The sequence below is a fragment of the Scyliorhinus torazame genome, chromosome 19 (genome assembly GCF_047496885.1).
Source record: "Scyliorhinus torazame isolate Kashiwa2021f chromosome 19, sScyTor2.1, whole genome shotgun sequence".
NCBI lineage: Eukaryota > Metazoa > Chordata > Chondrichthyes > Carcharhiniformes > Scyliorhinidae > Scyliorhinus > Scyliorhinus torazame.
This window is the reverse complement of record NC_092725.1, coordinates 104,325,427-104,350,792: the sequence shown is the minus strand read 5'-3', so window position 1 is coordinate 104,350,792 and position 25,366 is coordinate 104,325,427. Positions and strand designations below refer to the sequence as shown.

Below are 25,366 nucleotides of genomic sequence, written 5' to 3'. Positions count from 1 at the left end.
GCAGACCAAGGCAGGCCAGCAGCACGGTTCAATTCCCGTGCCAGCCTCCCCTAACAGGCACCGGAATGTGGCGACTAGGGGCTTTTCACAGTAACTTCATTGAAGCCTACTTGTGACAATAAGTGATTTATATTTTCATTTTTTTTTCCATTATGTCCCCTGCTTTTAGACTCACCAGCCAGGGGAAAATATTTTATCTACATTCACCATGTCGTGCTCAGTAAGAATTTTAAAATTGCAATGAGGTCCATAAGACCATAAGACATAGGAGCAGAATTAGGCCACTCAGCCCATCGAATCTGCTCCGCCATTCAAATCATGGTTGATATTTTTCTCATCCCCATTCTCCTGCCTTCTCCCCATAACCCCTGATTCCCTTTATTAACCAAGAACCTATCTATCTCTGTCGTAAAGACACTCGGTGATTTGGCCTCCACAGCCTTCTGCGGCAAGAGTTCCACAGATTCACCACCCTCTAGCTGAAGAAATTCCTCTTCATCTCGGTTTTATAGGATCATCCCTTTAGTCTGAGATTGTGTACTCTGGTTCTAGTTTATCCTACAAGTGGAAACATCCTCGCCACATCCACTCTATCCAGGCCTCGCAGTATCCTGTAAGTTTCATTAAGACCCCCTCCTCATTCTTCTAAACTCCAAAGAGTACAGACCCAGAGTCCTCAGCCGTTCTTCATACGACAAGCTCTTAATTCCAGGGATCATTCTTGTGAACCTCCTCTGGACCCTTTCCAAGGCCAGCACATCCTTCCTTAGATACGGAGCCCGAAACTGCTCACAATACACCAAATGGGGTCTGACTAGAGCCTTATACAGCCTGAGAAGTACATCCCTGCTCTTATATTCTAGTCCTCTCGACATGAATGCTAACATTGCATTTGCCTTCATAACTGACGACTGAACCTTAACCTTAAGAGAATCGTGAACAAGTCCCTTTGTGCTTCTGATTTCCTAAGCATTTCCCCATTTAGAAAATAGTCTATGCCGAAATTCCTTTTTCCAAAGTGCATAACTTCACTTTTCCACATTGTATTTCATCTACCACTTCACTGCCCACTCTCGTAGCCTGTCCAAATCCTTCTGTAGCTCCCTTGCTTCTTCAATACTACCTGTCCCTCCACAAATCTTTGTATCATCTGCAAACTTAGCAACAGTGCCTTCAGTTCCTTCTTCCAGATCATTACTGTATATTGTGAAAAGTTGTGGGTCCAGCACAGACCCGAGGCACACCACTAATCATTGGCTGCCATCCTGAAAAAGACCCCTTTATCCCCCCTCTCTGCCTTCTGCCAGTCAGCCAGTCCTCTATCCATGCCAGGATCTTACCTGTAACACCATGGGCTCTTAACTTATTTGACATAGAATTTACAGTACAGGAGGCCATTCGGCCCATCGAGTCTGCACCGGCCCGTACAAAGAGGACCCCACTCAAGCCCACGTATCTATCCTATACCCGTAACACAGTAACCCCCACTTAACCTTTTTTGGACATCAAGGGCAATTTAGCATGGCCAATCCACCTAACCCACACATCTTTGGACTGTGGGAGGAAACCGGAGCACCCAGAGGAATCCCATGCAGACACGGGGAGGACGTGCAGACCGTCCGCACAGTGACCCAACCTGGAATCGAACCTAGGACCCTGGAGCTATGAAGCAACTATGCTAACCACTCTGCTACCGTGCTGCCCTGCAGTCTCCTCCACGGCACATTGTCAAAGGACTTCTGGAAATCTAAATAAATCACGTCCACGGTTTCTGCTTTGTTTAATTTCCTTGTTACCTCCTCAAAGAACTCTTAACAGATTTGTCAGACATGACCTCCCTTTGACAAAGCTGTGCTGACTCAGTCCTATTTTATCACGTACTTCCAAGTACTCCACGATCTCATCTTTAACAATCAACTCTAAAATCTTACCAATGACCAAAGTCAGGCTAACCGGCCTATAATTTCCTGTCTTCTGCCTTCCTCCCTTCTTAAACTGTGATGTTACATTAACAATTTTCCAGTCCTCTGGGATCCTTCCTGCCTCCTGAAAGATCACCACCAAAGCCTCTCCGCTATCTCTTTTAGAACCCTGGGGTGTAGTCGGTCCAGGTTATTTCTCCATCTTCAGACCTTTCCATTTCCCCAGAACCGTCTCCTTAGTGATGGCCACTGCACTCACCTCTGCCCCCTGATTCTCCTGGAGCTCTGGCATCCCACTGATGACTTCCAACGTGAAGATTGATGCAAAGTAACTATTCAGTTCGTCTGTCATTTCTTTGTTTCCTATTATTACATCTCCAGCCACATTTTCTAGTGGTCCAATATCTATTTTTGCCTCTCTCTCACCTTTTATATATTGAAAAAAACTCTTCCTATCTATCTTCTTTTATATTATTAGCTAGCACGCACTCATATTTCATCTTCGCCCCCCCCCCCCCCCTTATTGCTTTTTTAGTTGTCCTCTGCTCGCTTTTAAAGAATTCCCAATCCCCCGGTGTCCCACTGATCCTTGGCATCCCACTAATCCTCGCCATTTTGTATGCTTTTTCTTTTATGCTGTCCTCTACTTCCCTCGTCAACCATGGATGGCTTGTCTCCCCCGTAGCATGTTTCCTCCTCCTTGGGATGAATTTCTGTTGTGCCTCCTGAATAACCCCCCAAAACTCCTGCCTTTACTGTTCCATTGTCTTGCCTGCTAGGCTCCTTTTCCAATCAACTGTGGCCAGCCTACATGTCTTTGTAGTTACCCTTATTTAATTGTAATACCATTACATCTGATTCCAGCTTCTCCCTCTCAAACTGCAGGGTAAATTCTATCATATTGTGCTCACTGCTCCCTAAAGGTTCCTTCGCCTTAATCAAGTCTGCCTCATTACACATCGCCAAATCCAGAATTGCCTGTTCCCTAGTAGGCTCTGTGATAAGCTTCTCCAAAAAAACATCTCTTAGGTCACTCCTCATGCTTCAAAACTCTTGTCAATTACTTGTTAAATTTGGAAAAATTAATCTGTCCAGATATAATGTAGGTGGTAAAGAAATGGGAATCTTTTGGAATTAATTCTCTATTACATTATGTATTAATGCAGACATACATAGGCATATGAATTTGCAATTGCAATATTCTTTAAATTTGCTTGAAAAGCCAAATACATGAGAATTCAGATGCAAAAAAGTTAAAATTTAAAGTTCTAAATATCTTCAGGAATCATAGCATATATTTGAGGGATAGAGCATTATATTTGATGGGCTGTTAAAAACTGAATTTCCCCTGTATTAGTAACCAGGGGCGTGATTCTCCGCCAGCGTGATTCTCCGTTTTGCCGGTGCCCGGGGGTTTCCTAACGGCGTGGGGCTGCCCCACAATGGAAAACCCCATTGACCGGCCGGCGTATTGGAGAATCCCGCCGGTGGGTCGGGGCAGAAATGGGTGTGGCAGAGAATCCAGCCCCAGGTCTTTAACTCTCAAAACGAGAGTTATTTTCCCAAAGTCCTTACAAATAGTTTATTTTATGTTCTTCATATTTCTATTCCGCTATAAATAAATATTGGTTGCTATGCAATCTATAGAAATACTATCATTAATTCAAGCAAGTTACTCCCAGCAACAACATTTCATAAATAGCTAGTAGTTAAGGGAAGTTTTAAGACTAAGCATTAAAAAATAAGGTTCTAGACATTGAGTTGCTCCCTAAAAAGAGTTTTCATCTGAAGGAGGTGTATGAACTATAACTGCAGTCTATTTACCTTGAGCTTTTTGCAAGTCAAATGAGTATTCTACTTCAGTGACCTCTGTAGCAGTTCTAATGCCCTTCAAATGATTTCGCAGTTCCTTTAGCTTGATGTAATAATGTACCTTGTCCTGGGCCCGAGGAAACTGTGCACACCTTGCACTGGAAGAAGGCATGACAAAAACCACCTTGAAAATAAAGTTACAATTATGTATTTAGCATTACAGGAAAGCTCACCAGAGGAAAGTAAGTGTAAACGAGTATGAGGAAGAGTTGCTGCGACTTGCATATTTGAAGGTGGTACCAACAACAGCAAGTGGCAAGGAACGATGAGATCAAGATACAAAACATAGGATGGAAAACCCGAGGCAAACGAAAGCCAGATATTACAGAACTTAAGGCAATTGAAAGGGTTGGGAAGGAAACTGAGCTTGTTCTGTATCTCATAGTGACTACGGTGGAGGATAGAACAGAACCAGCAGATGTACAAAGGTTGTGTTTGAGTTGGAGGCGGGGAGGGGGGTGGCAAGCAAAGCTTTGGGACAGAGGCCAAAGAAACAATCTGGAATTTTAGAAGACAACTGAATCAGGATTTAATATGAACTCATTACTAGCTAGGATGGGTCACCATATTGGAAACTGCACTATCCAAAGGTGATCTCAAGTCAGATCACTGGGCTATGAGACGCAAGATAATTTTCTTCAGCAAACTAAAGAATTATTCTAGGAAACTCAAGTTTCAGTGAAGGGAACAGATTCTTTAGTTTGGTCATACATTGAAAAGTGAATCTGGACGACTTACTGATAAAAAATGTTACATTTTAGAAACACTTCACCTAATCTAGTAATGACGAAACAAAGTATGGACAGAAATTCAGGAGCACTTCAGCAACTATTACTGGGCGGCCAACATAGCGATGATAAGGAAATGGATGGTGGGTGCGGGGTCGGTTTGGGAGCGGATGGAGGCTGCTTCGTGCAGGGGCACTAGCTTAGCAGCCCTGGCCACGGCGCCTCTGCCGCTTTCGCCGGCACGGTACTCCACCAGCCCAGTAGTGGTGGCGGCTCTTCGGATCTGGGGCCAGTGGAGGAGGCATGTAGGGGAGGTAAGAGCATTGGTATGGACCCCAATCTGTGGCAACCACCGATTTGCCCCGGGGAACATGGATGGGGGGTATCGACTGTGGAGGAAGGCAGGGATTGTGAGGATGGGGGATCTGTTCCTGGAAGGGAGCTTTCCGAGCATGAGAGCGCTGGAGTAGAAGTCTGGGCTGGCTAGAGGGAACGACTTTAGATACTTACAGGTGTGGGATTTTGTACGCAGACTGGTGCCGTCCTTCCCACGTCTCCCGCCGAAGGGGAGGCAGGACAGGGTAGTTTCTAGGGGAGAGGGTAGAGTTTCAGACGTCTACAAGGAACCAATGGGAGCTGAGGATACGCAAACCGAGGACCTGAAGCTTAAGTGGGAAGAGAAGAGATGGAGGATGGTATCTGGGCAGAAGCCCTGAGCAGAGTAAACACGATCGCAACATGCGCCAGGCTCAGCCTGATCCAGTTTAAGGTCGTGCACCGGTCCCACATGACAGTGGCCCGGATGAGCAGATTCTTCGGGCTGGAGGACAAGTGTGCTAGATGTGCCGGAGGGCCGGCTAACCATGTACACATGTTCTGTTCGTGCCCTAAACTCAAGGGGTATTGGCAGCGATTCGCAGATGTCATGTCCCAGGTATTGAAAACTGGGGTGGTAATGAGTCCTGAGGTGGCAATCTTTGGGGTTTCGGAGGACCCAGGAGTCCAGGAAGCGAGGGAGGCCGACGTTCTGGCCTTTGCTTCCCTGGTAGCCCGGCGACGAATACTGTTAGCATGGAGGGACTCAAAGCCCTCGAGGGCTGAGGTATGGCTATCGGACATGGCGAGCTTTCTTGGCCTAGAGAAAGTCAAGTTCGCCTTGAGAGGTTCGCTACTAGGGTTCGCCCGAAGGTGGCAACCATTCATTGACTTCTTTGCAGAGGAGTAAGCGTCAGCAGGGGGGGGGGGGGGGGGGCTGGTGTAGTGTAGAGTAGAGGGATATTGAGGCAGGTCCGTGCGTGAACAGAGCCGTGGTTTGCACTATGTTTAATTTGTGTTTTGACTTTTTTTGTACGGTACAATGTCACTTTTTCTATCTGCCTAAAATATCTCAATAAAATGGTGTGTTTTTCTGGGGGTGAGAGGGGGGTTGAGGAAGAGAAATGAAGAGTTTTCCAACAGGAACTGAGATTTTTTACTTCAGAATTGTGTGTAAAATAAGTGAATCCAGTGCTTACTGTTTCTCCTTCAGGGATTGTGTGTGGCTGTTGTCCAAACTCCAATTTCTTGACCTTAACTCCAAACACTTCTTTGCTAAAAATTTCATAGATGCCTGCAAGAAATGATAAGCAAAATCAAATTTCCCAAATTCACCAGGTCAGGTTCTACTAATCGGCTTCTAAAGCATCAATTCTTTTCAATGCAATCTCTTTCCTATTGGTTGTCAATTCTGCCAATTACTTAGGCAGAAGTAATCTTCCACACACATTACTTCCTTGTTATGCAATAAGTAGAATAATACTTATTAATAATGCAGAATTATTAAATGAGGTGAATATTTCTAGGTCTGAAAAGAGAGACATGCTGTCAAAGCTTTTCATCTTGCATTCATTAGGACAGATGCAAGAATGCCATATTTCCATGGGAGCAACAATTTACACAATTGGCTGGCAAGCTCCTTCTGATTGTTCGAGGCACTGCCATAGAGAATGCAGGAGCAAACTAGTGTCCCCCATTCTTTTGTTTACTTCAACAAAAAAAAAAAACCACAATGCTCGGACATTTCTGGGGGGCCTACAGAGGACAGGTTCCTGCAAATTAATTCATATATCAAATGGTGGCACAGTTGTTAGCACTGCTCCTTCACAGCGCCAGGGACCCGATTCTGATCTTGGGTGAATGCCTGTGTGGAGTTTGCAAGTTCTCCCAGTGGATTTCCTCCAGGTGCCTAATTTCCTCCCACAGTCCAAAGTTGCGAAGGTCAGGTGGATTGGCCATGATCAATGCATGGGGTTACAGAGATAGGGCGGGGCAATGTGTTTAGGTAAGAGTGCTCTTTCAGAGGGTTGGTGCACACTCGATGAGCCGAATAGCCTTCTGCACTCTTCTATGACATTACTCATGCGTGGTAAGCAGAACATCTTCCTGGCTTGATGTCAGCATCCTGGTAGTGGAAAATACCACTCTAGTTGTTACGGCATAGTAGCATCATGAACAGCGAGCTTCACCTGTTGCTCAAAATTTTGACATACCATATTATTAATTTGTGTGAATGGGCAAGGTACGTTCACTTTCAGGTACATAGGCTATAAGTCCCAGCAACAGATGGATCAAATCAAACAGCACATCCCTTCAGGTGTTTGCAATAGTCAGAGTACTGACCATACTCAACCAGCCCATGCTTGCAAAATGCAGAACATAACGGGCTGTAACTTCCAACAGAATGGCAATTGTAATTGCCTGGAAACTGTGGGATCCTATTCCATCTGACATTCCAGATTAGGCTTGGCGAGATCTGACTCGGAGCCTACAGTCAAGGGCAGCTCAGTCGCAGCTAAGTACATCACCCACCTTTTCTACAGCACTAGTTAGGGAGGGGAAGCTGGCTGCAGCAGTGTCGGAAAGGGGAGCCTGACCTTGGGGGAGGTGGGAGCTTCATGGAGCTGGGCAGAGTCTTTTGGTCAGGGAGTGGGGAGGGAATCTGCACAATAGAGTGACCCAGGAGCTTGATTCTTAAAACTTTTTCTGGGTATAGTCGGACTCTATGAAGTGTGCATTTAAGTCACATTTTCAAACAGTGCAGAGCAGTTGCCCAATGCACATTTGTACTTCCCATGCAATCCATACCCCAGACATCTTTAGGTTACTGCCTAGTTACAGTGCCCTGGAGCTCAGAAGTTACAGCCCAATAGCTAATGTTAGATGGGATGCCATGATTCGGCAGTACTTGCTGAATAACCTGAGTGTGCCAAGAATTACACTAACAAACTACTTAAGATACATACGTAGATACATAGAAGATAGGAGCAGGAGGAGGCCTTTTGGCCCTTCAAGCCTGCTCAGCCATTTATCACTATCATGGCTGATCATCCAACTCCAAAGCCTAATCCTGCTTTCTCTCCATAGCTTTGATCCCATTCTCGCCAAGTGCTATATCTAACCGCCTCTTGAATATATTCAATGTTTTAGTATCAACTACTTCATAGAATTTACAGTGCAGAGGTAGGCCATTCGGCCCATCGTGTCTACAGCAGCCCTTGGAAAGAGCACCCTACTTAAACCCACGGTTTCATCCGATCCCCGTAACCTCACCTAACCTTTATGGACACGAAGGGCAATTTAGAATGGCCAATCCACCTAACCTGCACATCTTTGGACTGTGGGAGGAAACCGGAGCACCCACGCAGACACTGGGAGAATGTGCAGACTCCGCACAGACAGTGACCCAAGCCGGGATTTGAACCTGGGACCCTGGAGCTGTTAAGCAACTGTGCTAACCAGTGTGCTGCCCACGGTTTCTGGGGTAATAAATTCCACTGGCTCACCACTCTTTGGGTGAAGAAATGTCTCCTCATCTCTGTCTGAAATGGTTTACCCTGAATCCTCAGACTGTGACCCCTGGTTCTGGACACACCCATCAATGGTAACATCTTCCCTGCATCTACACTGCCTAGTCCTGTTAGAATTTTATAAGTCTCTATGAGATTCCCCCCTCATTCTTCTGAACTCCAGCGAGAATAATCCTAACCTAGTCAATCTCTCCTCATATGACAGTCCTGCCATCGCTGGAATCAGTCTGGTAATCCTTCGCTGCACTCCCTCGAGAGCAAGAACATCCTCCCTCAGAAAAGGAGACCAAATCTGCACTCAATATTCTAGGTGTGGCCTCACCAAGGCCCTGTATAATTGCAGCAACACATCTCTGCTTCTGTACACAAAACCTCTCGCAATGAAGGCCAACATACCATTAGCCTTCTTTACCACCTGCTGCACCTGCATGCTTCTGCATGCTTACCTTCAGCAACTGGTGCACAAGGACACTGAGGTCCTGCTGCACACACCCCTCTCCCAATTTACAACCACTCAGGTAGTAATCTGCCTTCCTGTTTTTGCTTCCAAAGTGAATAACCTCACTTATCCAAATTATACTGCATCTGCCATTGATTTACGCACTCGCCAACCTGTCCAGATCACGCTGTAGGATCCCTGCATCCTCGTCACAGTTCAGTCTCGCCCAACTTGGTATCATCTGCAAACTTTGAGATGTTACATTTTGTTCCCTCATCCAAATCATTAATATATATTGCAAATAGCTGGGGTCCCATCACCGCTCCCTGTGGCACCCCACTAGTTACTGCCTGCCAATTTGAAAAGATCATCAGCTGGGCTCCCAATGTGGCTCATTGACCCTTGCCATAAGTTACATGTATTCATACACAGGGACCTGTCCTCCGCCAGCAAAAAGAACACATCCAGACATTGAGCTTTCTTTTCAATTAAACAAAAGCTTGGGGGAACAAATTCCCTAGTGCTTTCCTCCACGGCATCACGGTGACCAAAATCAACTTGCCAACCAATCAGCACCCTTTTCTCATGGAGTACAAAATTGTTGATCTCTTTGAAATTTGGTATTCTTGTGGTCGCATGACAAAAAGCTTCAACTACAGGTCTCTTTACAGGAATACTCAAATTCTGTGCTACCAAGCAACTATTTCTAGATCATTTTATTTAAGGATAATGTAAGAAATAAAACAGGAGACGGTGAAGTTGCCACTCAAGTCTGCTTCTCCAGTCAATAAGATCATGTCTGATTGTATTATGATCGTAATTCCACTTTCCTTCCTGCCCCTCATAATATGGACTCCTTTGTAAATCATAAATCTATCTAACTTAGCTCTGGATATATTCAATGGCCCAGACTCCACTGTGCACTGAGAGAATTCCAAACATAAGAACTAGGAGCAGGAGTAGGCTATCTGGCCCTTTGAGCCTGCTCTGCTATTCAATGAGATCATGGCTGATCTTTTATGGACTCAGCTCCACTTTCCCTCCCGAACACCATAACCCTTTATTCTTCAAAAAACTATCTTTCGTTATCATAAAAACATTTAATGAAGGAGCCTCAATGGCTTCACTGGGTAGGAAATTCCAGAGATTCACAACCCTTTGGGTGAAGAATTCCTCCTCAGCTCAGTCCTAAATCTACTTCCCCGTATTTTGAGGCTATGCCCCCAGTTCTGCTTTTACCCGCCAATGGAAACAACCTCCCCGCATCTATCCTATCTATTCCCTTCATAATTTTATATGTTTCTATAAGATTCCCCCCCCCCGCATACTTCTAAATTCCAACGAGTACAGTCCCAGTCTACTCAACTCTCCTCGTAATCCAACCCCCTCAACTCTGGGATTAACCTAGTGAATCTCCTCTGCACACCCTCCAGCGCCAGTACTTCCTTTCTCAGGTAAGGAGACCAAAACTGAACACAATACTCCAGGTGTAGCCTCACTAACACCATATACAGTTGCAGCATAACCTCCCTAGTCTTCAACTCCATCACTCTAGCAATGAAGGACAAAATTCCATTTGCCTTCTAATCACTTGTTGCACCTGTAAACCAACTTTTTGCGACTCATGCACAAGGACACACAGGTCCCTCTGCACAGCAGCATGTTTTAATATTTTATAATGATCCCTTTTGCTGTTATTCCTACCAAAATGGATAAGCTCATATTTGTCAACATTGTATTCCATCTGCCAGACCCTAGCCCATTCACTTAAACTATCCAAATCCCTCTGCAGACTTCCAGTATCCTCTGCACTTCAATTGTGGGCCCAACACATGATCCCTGAAGTATACCACTAGCTACTGATTGCCAACCAGAGAAACACCCATTAATCCCCACTCTTTGTTTTCTATCAATCCTCTATCCATGCTACTACTTTACCCTGAACACCATGCATCATTATCTTATGCAGCAATCTTTTGTGTGGCACTTTGTCAAAAGCTTTCTGGAAAACCAGATATACCACATCCATTGGCTCCCGTTGGGTAGCTAACGGGTAGACCCGTTGTCTACCGCACTGGTAATGTCCTCAAAAATTTCACTAAACTAGTTAGGCACGACCTGCCCTTTATGAACCCATGCCGTGTCTGTCCAATGGGACAATTTCCATCCAGATGCCTTGCTATTTCTTCCTTGATGATAGATTCCAGCATTTTCCCTACTACCGAAGTTAAGCTAACTGGCCTATAATTACCCGCTTTCTGTCTACCTCCTTTTTAAATAGTGGTGTCACGTTTGCTAATTTCCAATCTGCCATTTCCCTAGCCTTCTCTTTTAGTACCCTGGGATGCATTCCATCAGGGCCAGAGATTTATCTACCGTTAGCCCCATTAGCTTGCCCATCACTATCTCCTTAGTGATAACAATCATATCAAGGTCCTCACCCGTCATAGCCTCATTTCCATCAGTCACTGGCATGTTATTTGTGTCTTCTACTGTGAAGATCGACCCAAAAAATCTGTTCAGTTCCTCAGCCATTTCCTCATCTCACGTTATTAAATCTCCCTTCTCATCCTCTAATGGACCAATATTTACCTTAGCCACTCTTTTCTGTTTTACATATTTGTAGAAACATTCTGTTTTTATATTCTGAGTAAGTTTACTCTCATAATTTATCTTACTCTTCTTTATAGCTTTTTAGTAGCTTTCTGTTGCCTCCTAAAGATTTCCCAATCCTCCAGTCTCCCACTACTCTTTGCCACTTTGTATGCTTTTTCCTTTAATTTGATAATCTCTCTTATTTCCTTAGATTCCACAGTCGATTTTCCCTCTTTCTACCGTCCTTACTTTTTGTTGGTATAAATTCTGCTGAACACTGAAAAATTGCTTGGAAGGTTCTCCACTGTTCCTGAACAGTTTTACCATAAACTCTTTGCTCCCAGTCTACCTTAACCAGCTCTTCTCTCATCCCATTGTAATCTCCTTTGTTTAAGCACAAAACACTAGTATTTGATTTTACCTTCTCACCCTCCATCTGTATTTTAAATTCCACCATATTGCGATCACTCCTTCAGAGAGGATCCCTAACTATGAGATCATTAATCAATCCTGTTTCATTACACAGGACCAGATCTAAGATCGCTTGTTCCCTCGTAGGTTCCATTACATACTGTTCCAGGAAAATATCGCGGGTACATTCTACAAACTCCTCCTCAAGGCTGCCTTGACTGACCTGGTTTAACCAATCAACACGTAGATTAAAATCCCCCATGATAACTGCTGTACCATTTCTACATGCATCAGTTATTTCTTTGTTTATTGCCCGCCCCATCGTAATGTTCCCATTTGGTGGCCTATAGACTACTCCCATCAGTGACTTTTTCACCTTACTATTCCTGATTTCCACCCAAATGGATTCAACCTTATCCTCCATAGCACCTATGTCATCCCTCACTACTGCCCGGATGTCATCCTTAAATAAGAGAGGTACACCACCTCCCTTACCATCCACTCTGTCCTTCCGAATAGTATGATACCCGTGGAGATTTAACTCCCCGTCGTGACCATCCTTTAACCATGTTTCAGTAATGGCCACTAAATCATAGTCATTCACGATGAATTGCGCCATCAACTCATTTACCTTATTCCAAATACTACGAGCATTCAGGTAAAGTATCCTTATGTTGGCTTTTATACCTCCGTTTTGAATCTTAACACCTCTTTCAGTAACCTCTCCCAAGTTATTTTTCCTATTAACGTTTCTCCTAATTTTTCTTATCGTTGAACCCATATCTTCATGTAATAACCTGCTGCTTCGCTTTCCATTTATGTTTTTACTTCCCGTTTTATTCCTTATAGTATTACTGGGCTTATTCACTGAGCTGTCCTCAGTCACTGTACCCTGTACTGTGGCCCTTTTAAATTTCTGACCATGGCTTCTCTGCCTTACACTTTCCCCCTTACTGCCTTTTGTTTCTGTCCCCGTTTTACATCCCTCCGATTTCCTGCATTGGTTCCCACCCTACTGCCACATTAGTTTAAACCCTCCCCAACAGCACTAGCAAACACCTCCCCTAGGACAATTGTTCCAGTCCTGCCCAGGAGCAGACGGTTCGGTTTGTACTGGTCTCACCTCCCCCAGAACCGGTTCCAATGCCCCAGGAATTTGAATCCCTCCCTCTTGCACCATCTTTTGAGCCACGCATTCATCCCATCTATCCCAACGTTCCTACTCTGGTTGGCTCGTGGCACTGGTAGCAATCCTGAGATTACTACCTTTGAGGTCCTACTTTTTATTTTAACTCCTGACTCTGAATTGCAGGACCTCACCCGTTTTTTAAACCTATAATCATTGGTGCCTATATGCACCACGACAGCTGGTTGTTCACCCTCCCCCCTCAGAATGTCCTGCAGCCGCTCCGAGACATCCTTGACCCTTGCACCAGGGAGGTAACATACCATCCTGGAGTCTCGATTGCGTCCGCAGAACCGTCTGCCTATTCCCCTTAGGATTGAGTCCCCTATCACTATAACTCTGCCATTCTTCTTCCTGCCCTCCTGCGCAGCAGAGCCAGCCATGGTGCCATGAACCTGGCTGCTGCTGCCTTTCCCTGGTGTGCCGTCTCCCACAACAGTATCCAAAACAGTATATCTGTTTTGCAGGGAGGTGACCGCAGGGGACACCTGCACTGCCTTGCTACTCTTGCTCTGTCTTTTGGTCACCCATTTTCTATCTTCCTCAGTAATTTTCACCTGTGGTGTGACCAACTCGGCGAACGTGCTATCCACGACGTCCTCAGCATTGCGGATGCTTCAAAGCGAGTCCACCCGCAGCTCCACCGGAAGCGACCCTGAATTACCACATCAAACACGCGGAGCATGGCATGGGTCTGAGTTCCCCTGACATGTCTTAACCCTTAAATTAACTTATATATTGTTATTTTTTTAAAAACTTGTTTTTATATCTCTCCTTATACTGTAGCCAAGTAAAAAGGCTGCTTCCCGATTAATTTGGCCAAAACCCGATTTAAAATGGCTAACCGGAAAGGCTGCTGGGAAAAGCAGGTAACAAGACACAAACAGACAGATGCAGGCAGAATATCATATTCGGTTCTGGGGAAGTTGGCCCAGATCGATACTCAGGGCTATTAACAGCCCATCAACCCAGACATCTGCAGTTTAATCGGCTATCCCCGGGAACAATTGCAACATATTAGCAATTGAATACCGGGCCAGACCTGTCGGCGACTGCAGTGGCCGAAACAAAGGCAGGTGAACGACCACCCCCCGATCGAGGAATCGCCTCGCAATTGGACGTATCGAACCCAGTGATTGGGAACAAGTCCAATCACTTAGGACTCAGGGTCAAGGGCCGCCCCGGGAGGCGGGAAGCCCCTGGGCCCTATAAAGTGAGGGGCCAAGTTCAGATCTCGCTCTCTCTCCCTTCTTCACCTGCTCGAGACCTTCGCAAGAACATCAACCAGCAACTGTAAGTTTGAATCCAGCAATCGCTATCCGATAAAGACTCCTAGCCATCGACCTGTATCAGCCTTTTGAATCCCGCGGGCCAGATCCGACTCGATAAGCCATTCGTTTCCCTGACCTGGTGGGCTCTTCCTAAAGTTAAGTATTGGCCAGTAGTGATAGGTTTCTATATAGATAGTAGGATTGTGTAAACATTACTTGTTGTATATAATAAATGACCGTTGATTTCAATCTTACTAAGCGGTGTGCTGACTTATTAATCATAACTTGAGCTTGAACCACGTGGCGGTATCAGAAAGATACCTGGCGACTCGTGAGCAAAGGTGACATAATCAGAGCTAATAAACTAAGGCTAAAAGGAGCAACAATACCAATTTGGATTTTAAACTTTAATTTCTAAACTTTAAAATTCTTACCTTCATTTTCACCACAGATGCCAAGGTAGATTTTTAATATCCCCTACCTTCCCAGGATGCTCCCTGATTTTTTCCCCCAAATTAATTCCCGCTCTGCTTCAAATTCCTTAATGAAGTCTCGCCCTCTCTCTCTACTCTTTAATGAAGTCTCGCCTCTCACTCCACGCTCTTTAATGAAGTCTCGCCCTTCTCTCCGCGCTCTTCACAGAAGTCTCATCCCACTCCCCGCGCTCTTTACTGAAGTGTCATCCTTCTCTCCACGCTCTTTACTGAAGTCTCGACTCTCTCTCCGTGCTCTTTACTGACATGAATGATCCTCAAAAAGAATTCCTGGATTCCAGGAACCAGCCCAGTGAATCATCTCTGAACTGCCTCAATGCAAGTATATTACTCTCAAGTAAGGTGACCAAAACTAGACTCAGTACTCTTAAGTGTAAATTTATAATTTTGGGGGTACTGGGTAGCAGGGAGGCCTTTCACCTTTGAGACTTTGTCTTAAATTGTGCCCAGACTGATGGGGTGAAATAGCAGTGTTCTCTTGGTTGAGACAGAGGACATTTTATATTATTTGTTGCACATGATCTAGGAATGCTTGATATTAACACTGGGTATTATTCCCTAACACTAACACCCACAATTTGCAGGAACCAAACAATCATTTGAGACATTAAGACACTGAAACGGTGAAAAGTTTGATTTTAGATTTTCCACACTTATACTCACATTTTCCATTAAAAACAGCAATCCTTGGCTTAAATTTCTGCAGTTTTTGCAGAAGTATTTTCCCTCCTTCTCGAATCTCTTTACTGAAATGCAAAGAATTTATAAATTCCATTTTCTTTCCAAATTAAACCAAAAATTGGAATTTTAATTTACATTCATTAATCACCTTTTGAGGTCCTTGCTTCCTGGAGTCGTCCTCTCCACCATATTTGTGAAGCCTATTCCATAATTCTCTGGTAACATAGAATCATCCGCATGATTTAAAGGCTTATCAATAAGACCGGACAAAAATAAGCATTTCCCTAAAGGAGAAAGAAGCAAGTGTGAAAGTTTGAATATATAGCAAGAACCAGAAAGTGAAAATATGTACCTAACAAACATCAAAAGGCCTAAAAGATTTAAGAACATCCAATAGGATTTTTGTTCATAAAAGAACTTACAAAAATGATTTCCTGGTCCCGGGTAATGATGCCCTTTGTATGCTGCCATCAGCCCCGGATTAATTCCAATCTAAAACAAAGAGCAGATTCAGTTTAGATTGGAAAGGAAATTACAACCAGTGGGCCATGAAAACAAAATCAAGCCAAAGCACTTAGTAATCATGCTTTCCAGCGGAATTTGATGACAATCTGAGACGGTGCTTCTAATAACTCATGTGACAGCCTTGATATGAAGTATTTGCAAAATAGTCCACCAGGAGAAGAGCATTACTGTTGAGCCCAATACTGCCCTCACTAAGTATTTCCAGCAGTGGGAAGCAGGAAACCAAGCATACTTTTTTATCTTGCAATGTATTCTGCACAGGGGACACGTCACGTTGTTTGAGAAAAAAATCAACCATATTCAAAGACTTTCTATTGAATTTTGACCTAAAATACTTTTTCCAGATGTGATGTATTATTCAAGACACTAAAAAAAAATTTAGGAATACTCTTCTTATGACAGAATATAAGTTACGAAGACTTGGCTGAAATATCCACTTCAAAATAGTTTATTCTATGCACCAATAGAGAAGAACAGTTTGGATTCAGCAACACAAAACAGGAAATAATCTTTCCAGTATATTTCTTTTCAAAAACCACTTTTAAAGCTCTACTCATTTGCTGATAAAGCAATAAAGCCATCCCTTCTCCATTTGGGAACTTTAGTTCAGAAACCTGTATAGATAAACCTCATTCCCTCACAGTACAAAGCTACGGACCAAATGGTGGAGAATTGGATCAGAACAGATAGATGATTGATTTGCCGGTGCCCTAAATGTGCCAACGGGCCTCTTTTTGTTCTGTAAAGTTCTATGACTCTTTGAGTATATTAAGCTATTTTAGAGCACAGCAAATACTAATGAATCCTAGCTAACAGCCTCAACAGAAGAACTACCGATTAGATAGCATGCCCCACTAAAGTTTCTGAAATATTTTAGTTAACAGGAAAGGCATTACATTAGCAATTTGAATAACTTTAGGATTCAAAAACACATAGTGAACATTGATTTTCAAAAGATCACCAGCACCTCTAAGTGGCAATCATGGAATCTGCAGCAATGAGTCCTAAACAGTCAGGCAAATAGACCCAGTAACAAAATACAACTCATTTCCCCCCACACTGTAACAGTTATTCGCCCTGTAATAGCAAGCAAACCAATTCCCCCTTTCAATTGCACTAGGCAATTCAATGTTCCTCGTTAATATATTGCCTACATTAAATTAGCATGACAAATCATTTTGTCATCTAGAATTGCAATTAAGAAAAAAGTTAACCAATTATAATATTCAGAAAAAAGTAATGTTCATTGGATACTTCATAGAATTATACCGTACATAGGTTCAGTCCACCGTGCCGATGCAAGTTTTTTGAAAGAGTTATCCAGTTTGTTTCTTCCTACATTGTCCAACAAATCTTTGCTTATCAGGTATTTATCTGCCTTTTGAAAGTTGCTGATTCTACATCCACCAACCTTTCAGGTATGCATTTCAGATTTGCTGTTAGGTAATTTGGACATTTTGAATTCTCCCTCAATATACCCGAACAGATGCCAGAATGTGGCGTCCAGGAGATTTTCACAGTAAATTCATTGCAGTGTTAATGTAAGCCTACTTGTGACAATAATAAAGATTATTATTATTTTAACAATTTACTGTATCAAAAAAAGTTTATTTTTAATCACCTCTGGTTTTTCTGCCAATTACCTTAAACTGGTGTTGTCTGGTTATCGAGCTGGTTATCTGATACTGGAAACAGTTTTCCTTCATGCATGTTCTCAGCATTTTTCATGGCTTTGAACACCTCTATCAAATCTAACCTTCTTGGCCTGAAGGAGACTACCGCCAATTTCTCTAGTTTCTCCACATAATTGTACTTTTATTTATCCTCCGCTCAATTCAATAAATTTTCTCTACAATTTCTCGAAGGCCTTCTAAAGAACAGTATTCTGCATTAGCCATTTGGACCTAAACTGTGTTTTATAAAGGATTAGTATAACTGCCCTGATTTTGTTGTCTATGCCTCCATATATAAAGCCATGAATCTCAAATGCTCCTTTAACAGTTTTTTCCACTTGTCCTACCACCTTCAAAGACTCTGCTTTCTGTCTCGCAGCCAATTTTGTATTATGCAGCCATAGCCCCCGTAATCCCATGAACTTCAACTTTTATTGTGTGCTGTTCAATTAGGTGATACATATCAAAGCTTTTGTAAATCTACCTACACAATATCGACTACAGCACCCTCATTCACCCACTCTGTTACTTCATGACAGACCATCAAATATGAAAAGCCTTTAACAAATCGTGATTTTCATTTACGGAGCTTTTGAAAAAAAAATGTCACTTAATTTTGCCCCAGATTAATGTTACCAAAAGTTCTCCCACAACTGACATTAGGCTGACAAACTTGTAATTGTTAAGTTTATTCCTCTTCAGTTTTGGAGCAGGGTGTAACCTTTGCAATTTTCCAGTCCTCTGTCACTACTCCCATATCTGGGGAAGATGGGAAGATTGTGGCCAGAATCTCTGCCATTTTCCACCTTTAGTCTGCTCAGCAACATAGAATGCACACACACAGATTGGGTGACCTTTCTAAGAGTGCTGTCAGCCCTCTTTTAACTCAGGGCTCAGCCCAACGCCGGCATCTCCACATCCTGATTTAGTACATCAGCCATGTCCTATGCCTCCTTACAAAGATCTCTTTTTCGGTCCCTAATCAGCCCCACCCTTCCTTTGACTATTTGTAATACACTTATACGTCATATAATTATGCAGCAGTGATTTTAGAAATAAACCTTGAAACGGGAAACATTTTTTCACCGATAAAACAATACTAGACAATTAAATTTTGTTAGTTTGAACAAATGAACAGGTAGCCATGTCCAACCCAAAATGACTGAAATTATTGGATTTACTGTGGCAGTAATCCAATGGTAGCCAATTGTTCTAAGGCCTTCTCACAATTTGATCACTCTCAAGCTACAGACTTTTAAAGTGGAATGTTTTATTTATTAGTCACCTGATTACTTGGGTAACTACATGACAACACTGGCTTAGAGTTAATCTTTAAACTCCTCCCCCGAAAAGGAGACAACAAAAGCCACCTGAAGCTCAACTACCTTGCTGAAGTAGGGGAGTACAGTGGTTAGCCCTGTTGCCTCACAGCACCATGGACCCGTGTTCAATTACGACCTTGGGTGACTGTGTGCAGTTTGCACTTCTTCACGTGTCTGCGTGTGATTCCTTTGGGTGCTCCAGTTTCCCCACACAGTCCAAAGATGTGCAGGTTGGGGGGGGGGGGGGGTAAGAGAGAGAGAGAGAGAGAGGGGGGGGGTAAGAGAGAGAGAGAGAGAGAGAGAGAGGGAGAGAGGGAGAGAGAGAGAGAGAGAGGAAAGAGAGCCTGGGTAGGGTGCTCTTTCATAGGGTTGGTTCAGACTCGATATGCCAAATGGCCTGCTTCTGCATTGCAGGGATATCCCTGCACTGTTAACATTCAAATACCCGACAGATTTCTGTTTCCGATCATGTTGCTTTCACACTGAAAATCTTGAACGTTTTTCTTAACCGTAATCTTTAATAAACCTCTGCTGATTGCAATGGACTAAATCAAACTAAAAAATAATGGAAAATGTTAACTCACAATCACAATGTCTAGACCGTAGGTCAATATATCCGGTAGGGTTTTCGTTAAAAGCTCAGCTTCAGTTGTTCCATTGAATCGATCAATTTTTCTTTTCGTAACTTTAAAAGCATTGGTGATTTTTTCTTGCTTTCCACCTGATTTCCCATCAGTTTTGCCTCGTTTGGTGCTTGCTCCCTCAGACTTATTTTTCTGCGACCCCGGAGGTCTTCCTCTTTTACGTTTTGGAGCTGCTGAAGGAACACAGGAACACCAAATCTTGAAACAGTTTGTAGTTTTTGTATGCAATTAAAGCTCCCTAGATTCTGGAAATGCCCCAATAAATTGGAAAACCATAAAAGTAAAACCTCTATTCAAGAAAGGAAGGAGGAAGAAAGCAGGAGACTACCAGCCAATTACCCTAACAGTTGCCAGTGGTACAATGAGGTAATGGCAGGAAACTTAGAAAATCATAATATAATCACAGTTTGTGAAAGGGAAGTGGCATTTGTCATATTTTTAAAGAGTTATTGGGGATGGAACAAGCAAGATAGATAAAGGGAAACCAGTTGAAGTATACTTGGATTTCCAAATGGCATTCAAAAAAGATCATTGCACAAAATAAGAGCTCATGATGGGGGTGATATATTAGCATGGATATAGGATCGGCTAACTAACAGGAAACAAAGTCAGGATAAATGGATTGTTTTTCAGGTTGGCAACCCCCCCCCCATGCAAGGATAATGTGCAAACTTCACACGGAGAGCGACCCAGGGCCAGGATTGAACCCGGGTCCTCGGCAGTGATGCAGCAGTGTTAATCACTGCGCCATCGTGCTGGCCCTAGATTGGCAAATTATAACAAGTGGCAGGCCATCGGGATCAGAGCTGGAGCCTAAATTAGTTGCAATCTATATTAATGAAAGGACCAACTGTATTGTAGCCAAACTTGCTGATAATACAAGATAGGTAGGGAAAGCAAATTGTGAGGAAAAGTCCGCAATGGTATGAATAGTAAAAACGTAAAGTCGCCATAGTCCCAGGTGACCATAGGCTGCTTTCCTGTAAGGGGAGAGCTGATTTAACTGGAGGATCACCACATCTCAGGCAAGAGTCAAGGTTGAGAATAACCTCAGTCGGTATGGGAATGGAACCCGCTTTGCCCAGCCAACTGAGCTAATGTAGGTTAAGTGAGTGGGTAAAAATTTGGCAGATGGAGTTGTGTGTGAAATGTAAATTGTCCACTTTGGCAGGATGAATAGAAAACCAGAATATTATTCAAATGGAGAGATTGTAGAATACATCTGAGGAATTCTGCTGTCCATGTACATGAATCTCAAATAGTTAGGAAAGCAAATGGAATGTTGACCTTCATTGCAAGGGGGACGGAGTATAAAAGTAGGTAAGACTTGCTACAACTGTACAGGGCATTGGTGAGACCACACCTAGAATACGGTGTCCAGATTGCTCTCTTTACTTAAGAAGCAATATACTTGATTGGGAGCAGTAAGGGGCTGGTTTAGCACAGTGGGCTAAACAGCTGGCTTGTAATGCAGAACACAGCCAGCAGCGCGGGTTCAATTCCCTACCAGCCTCCCCGAACAGGTGGCGGAATGTGGCGACTGGGGGCTTTCACAGTAACTTCATTGAAGCCTACTTGTGACAATAAGTGACTATTATTATTATTATTAGAGAGAAGGTTCACTAGGTTGGGCCTGGGATGAAGCAGTGTCTTAAGAGGAAAGGTTGGGCTTTTACTCACTGGAGTTTAGAAGAATGAGAGACAATCATATTGAAACATAAAAGATTCTGAGGAGGCTTGACAGACTACACGCTGAGAGGGTGTTTCACCATGGGGGGGATCCAAAACTAGGGGGAATAGTTAAAAAAGATAAGTGGTCTCCTATTTAAGAGAGAGGAGGAGAAACTTCTCTCAGAAGGTCACTAGTCTTTGAAATTCTCTCCCAGAAGGCAGTGGAGATTGGCTCATTGAATATATTCGAGGTTGAGTCAGACAGACTTCAGATTTACAACGAAGTTAAGGGCAGGACAGTAGAATTAAAGCCACTGTCAGATCTGTCACAATCCGACTGAAAGGCGGAGATTTGATTGGCCTAATAGCCTACTGCTATTTCTTACGACTTGATGATTAATCACATCACTGACTTTGACAAGTCTTACAATCAGGCACAGACCTAGAATGATACTTCGGCAAAGTTATGTACTTATCTAAGTAGATATTACTCAAGGACATTGAAGCTATATTTTGATAAGAATATTTGCAAAAATAAATCAATTGTAATTCTCAAGTTTCTGACCAAAAATCTTCTTGGGAGTCCATTATACGCCAGTGACACACAAATAACAATAACAGCTTACGAGGCTGGTTATTCACAGCTGGAATAAAATAGTGGAACCAGCAAATTACCTATTCATAATTACTTCCCTATTAGAAGGAAAATATCAAGGCAAGTTTACATACTGTTGAAAGATGTTTTGTTTGTATTACTGCCAGTCAGAATTGCTGCTAGTAGCAGGATTAAAAAATGCAAAGTTGCAAGTCAGTAAACTGTCTCATGTAAAAAAAAAATGGTTTGCAAAATGACTCAATACAACACAGTTTAGCAGAGATGTGCAAGGCACGTTTATTACACAGAGAGTGGCGAGTGCCTGGAACTCGCTGCTGGGGGAGGTGGTGGAAGCAGGGACGATAGTGAAGTTGAAGAGGCATCTTGACAAGTAGTCTGGGAATAGGGATACGGACCCTGCAAGTGCAGACAGTTTTAGTTTAGATGGGCAACATGATCGGAGCAGGCTTGGAGGACCGAAGGGCCTGTTCCTGTGCTGTACTGTTCTTTGTTACCACCTCTAAAATGTGTATGCATAGCGAGAATTAACTCTCCAGTTTAGAGATGAATTATTCTGCTGAATAACCCAGGGGTTAGCACTTCTTGTTCCTCAATTTGTGATATAAAAGTAAATAGATGTCACAAATGGAGGGGGGGAGGGGTAAGAAAAAGAATTAATCTAATTCAACATTTTCTGATCTTTACTGCGGTGCATTTTAAATACAACAGTAACGTTCCCGGGAGCAGAATAGGTCATTGATACAAGAGGAAATTCTGTCATACAGTAGAGGTAAAAAGATACAGAGCTGACAAAATATATATATATTCTTTAAATCACTTTACAGAACATTGTTATGCCCTCCCAAAAATTGCTTGTGTTATTTGTATTATAGATTTCCCTCTACCCCACAAGATGGATTTAGCATTTATTGAAGTCCTACATTTGTAGTTGCACAAAATGCAATTTTTACATATAAAACATATCAAAATATAAAGAAAAGCTAGTAAATGTTAGTGACATAATAAAATGCCAAAGATTAAGATATTTGATGATGCTGTTGGTTTTGGAGCTCTCATCAGGTACTACCCCCTCTCCTTCAAAACTGTTGTCATCACCCATCTTGTCAGAAAACCAACCATGACCTCTCCAGTCTTGCAAATGATCCATCTCTAACATCCCTTTTCTCGGCAAAGTCTTTGAACATGCCATTTCTCCCAGAACATTCTATGTGACTTTGACAATGGTGAATCATCCTTGTTCTCTCAACATGCTTGCAGCCATTTGAAAGTCGACCAAATCATCCTCATCCAAAACGGTGTGCTGGCTAATCGTAGCTATCTAATTGTAGCCAGGGTATCACTTCCATCAGTTTTTCTTTGTGCTATTGCACCATTATCTATGGTGTTCGCAAGGGTCTATCTTTGACCCTATTTCTCACCTACTTACCGCCTCTCAGAAACATCATGTAAAAACACAGCACCACCTGTCACATATATGATGAGACATACCACCTCTCTTAAATCTCTCAGATCAAACTGTTTGTTCAGCTGTTACCTCTAGAACGTACTACATTGACACACTTCTGGCCAACCTCCTACTTTCTGCCCTATGTAAACCGAGGTCACCCAAAATTTGTAGCTGCTTACGATTAAAAACAAGTCTTGTTTACCCATCATCCTTGTTCTCGCTGGCTTCAACCATGGAAAAGTCATGGTGCAGAAAGAAGCCATTCAGCCCATAAAAAGAAACTTAACCATCCATTTTAATCCCACTTTCTGCATCTGGTCCACAACCTTGCAGGTTACAGCACCAAATACCTTTTAAATTAGTTGAGCATTCCATCCTCAAACAACATAAGCAGTGAATTCAGATGTCCCCGTTAATCTTTCTACCAATCACCTTAAATTAGTGTCCCTTAGTAATTGACCCTCATAATTTCATACACAATTAAGTCACCCCCCCCCCTGCATTGAGGAAAACAACCCTAGCCTATTGAATCTCTCCACACGGTTACAATTTTCAAGCCCTGACAACATTCTCTTAAATCTCCTCTACTCTCCAAAGCAATTACGTCCTTCCTGTAATGTGACCTGTGCACAAAACTGCAGCTGTGGCCTAACCAGCATTTTATACAGTTCGACCATTACATTGCTGCTTCTGAATGTAATATCTTGCCCAATAAAGGAAAGTATTCCATAAGATTTCTTGTCCACCTGTTGACATGCTGCCCAAGGTCTCTCGCTTCCTCAATCAATATCTTGCCATTCGAATATTCCATTACTTTGCTTCCAACCCCCCACCTCCGCTTTTGACCGTCTCCTCACTTTTCTAGATTGAATTCAATTTGCCACTTCTCTGTCCCCTCAATCAAACAAGATATCGATGATCTACTTTGATTTAGATCAAGTAACACGGCTATTTTTTTTAAATCACCCCCCCCCCCACCACACACACAATTTACAACCCTCCAAAATATCTGCCCTCTTCCAATTTCTTGACCATCCCCATTTTAAATGCCCCTCCACCTTCCTTATTGGTGGCTCAGCTGCTCTCTCGCTTTCCTCCTTTATGATGATCCTTAAAACCTACCTCGTTGCCTAAGTTTTTGGTGAACTGACTTAAAATCTCCTTACGTGGCTGAGTGTAATTCTCTTACGTTTGTTTCTCTGAAGGGCCTTGGGACGTTTAACTACATATTAAAGATGTTAATATGAGCAGAAGAAAGCTAGTTTCTTGTGATGTTATCTGAACCGGGTAACTCCCCCCCACCACACACAGCACCGAGAGACAGTGAACAAGTGGCAGAAAGTGCGATGATTTTATCTTTTATTTAAAAGCACATTCCGGGCGCAGTTGTTAACATTTGCTGTGTGCGGTGCGTTTCATCATATAAAACGCTCCGGTTCAAGCCTGCAGACTCTTACCCTGCCCGGCCTCTGGCGGCAGGACGACGGCCTCCTCCACGTTGACGGGATCGGGTCCTATCGGCGGCTGGGCCCGGGCCGGTTGGAGAGGCGGTGCCGACGAGTCGGTGTTACTGGACCTGAAGGTTCACACAAAGGGGAGATGGTTAGGCAGTGCTCCGGCATCGGGAGGAGGAAAAGACAGCGGGCCTGAAGCGGGATCGATCCAGCTCACTCACCAATTCTGGAAGTATTCGGACGGCAACCCCGGGCTTGCAAGCTGCCGCTGCGCCTCCATCACCGTCTCAATGAGGAAACAGCGAACGCCTCTCAGCCCTGCCAAACAAAAGGGGCCGCCCGCCCACAGCCGCAGGGGGCGCACGCGGGCCCGACTCCACCAAACTCACCCCCTCCACGCTTGTGGAGGGGGTGACAAAAACCCCAGAGCAAGAAAGATCATGAAAATCAAGCATCGACTCGCATTATAGTGATTAAAAAGTGGGGAAAATATATATTTCAATATTAGGTGAATGCAACTTAACTTACTGCCTTGGAGGTCAGATTATTCACATCTAGTATCTCGCGTTT

At 43.3% G+C, this 25,366-nt stretch overlaps 1 protein-coding gene across 2 annotated transcripts in view; it reads right to left on the bottom strand.

Moving 5' to 3' along the window:
- The window catches only part of LOC140396392 (G/T mismatch-specific thymine DNA glycosylase-like), a 31,376-nt gene extending 6,201 nt beyond the window's left edge, over nt 1–25,175 (bottom strand). The window contains exons 1-8 of one of the 2 annotated variants that reach the window (XM_072484974.1): nt 25,018–25,175; nt 24,800–24,918; nt 19,549–19,781; nt 15,867–15,936; nt 15,593–15,728; nt 15,427–15,509; nt 6,037–6,131; nt 3,747–3,918 (exon numbers count right to left, since the gene is read on the bottom strand). In XM_072484974.1, the coding sequence (XP_072341075.1) occupies nt 3,747–3,918; nt 6,037–6,131; nt 15,427–15,509; nt 15,593–15,728; nt 15,867–15,936; nt 19,549–19,781; nt 24,800–24,918; nt 25,018–25,076 (967 nt within the window). In that variant the 5' untranslated portion in view covers nt 25,077–25,175. The remainder of the gene's footprint in view (nt 1–3,746; nt 3,919–6,036; nt 6,132–15,426; nt 15,510–15,592; nt 15,729–15,866; nt 15,937–19,548; nt 19,782–24,799; nt 24,919–25,017) is intronic. The other variant, XM_072484975.1, reaches the window with a different exon arrangement.
- Nucleotides 25,176–25,366: the final 191 nt, after the last annotated feature.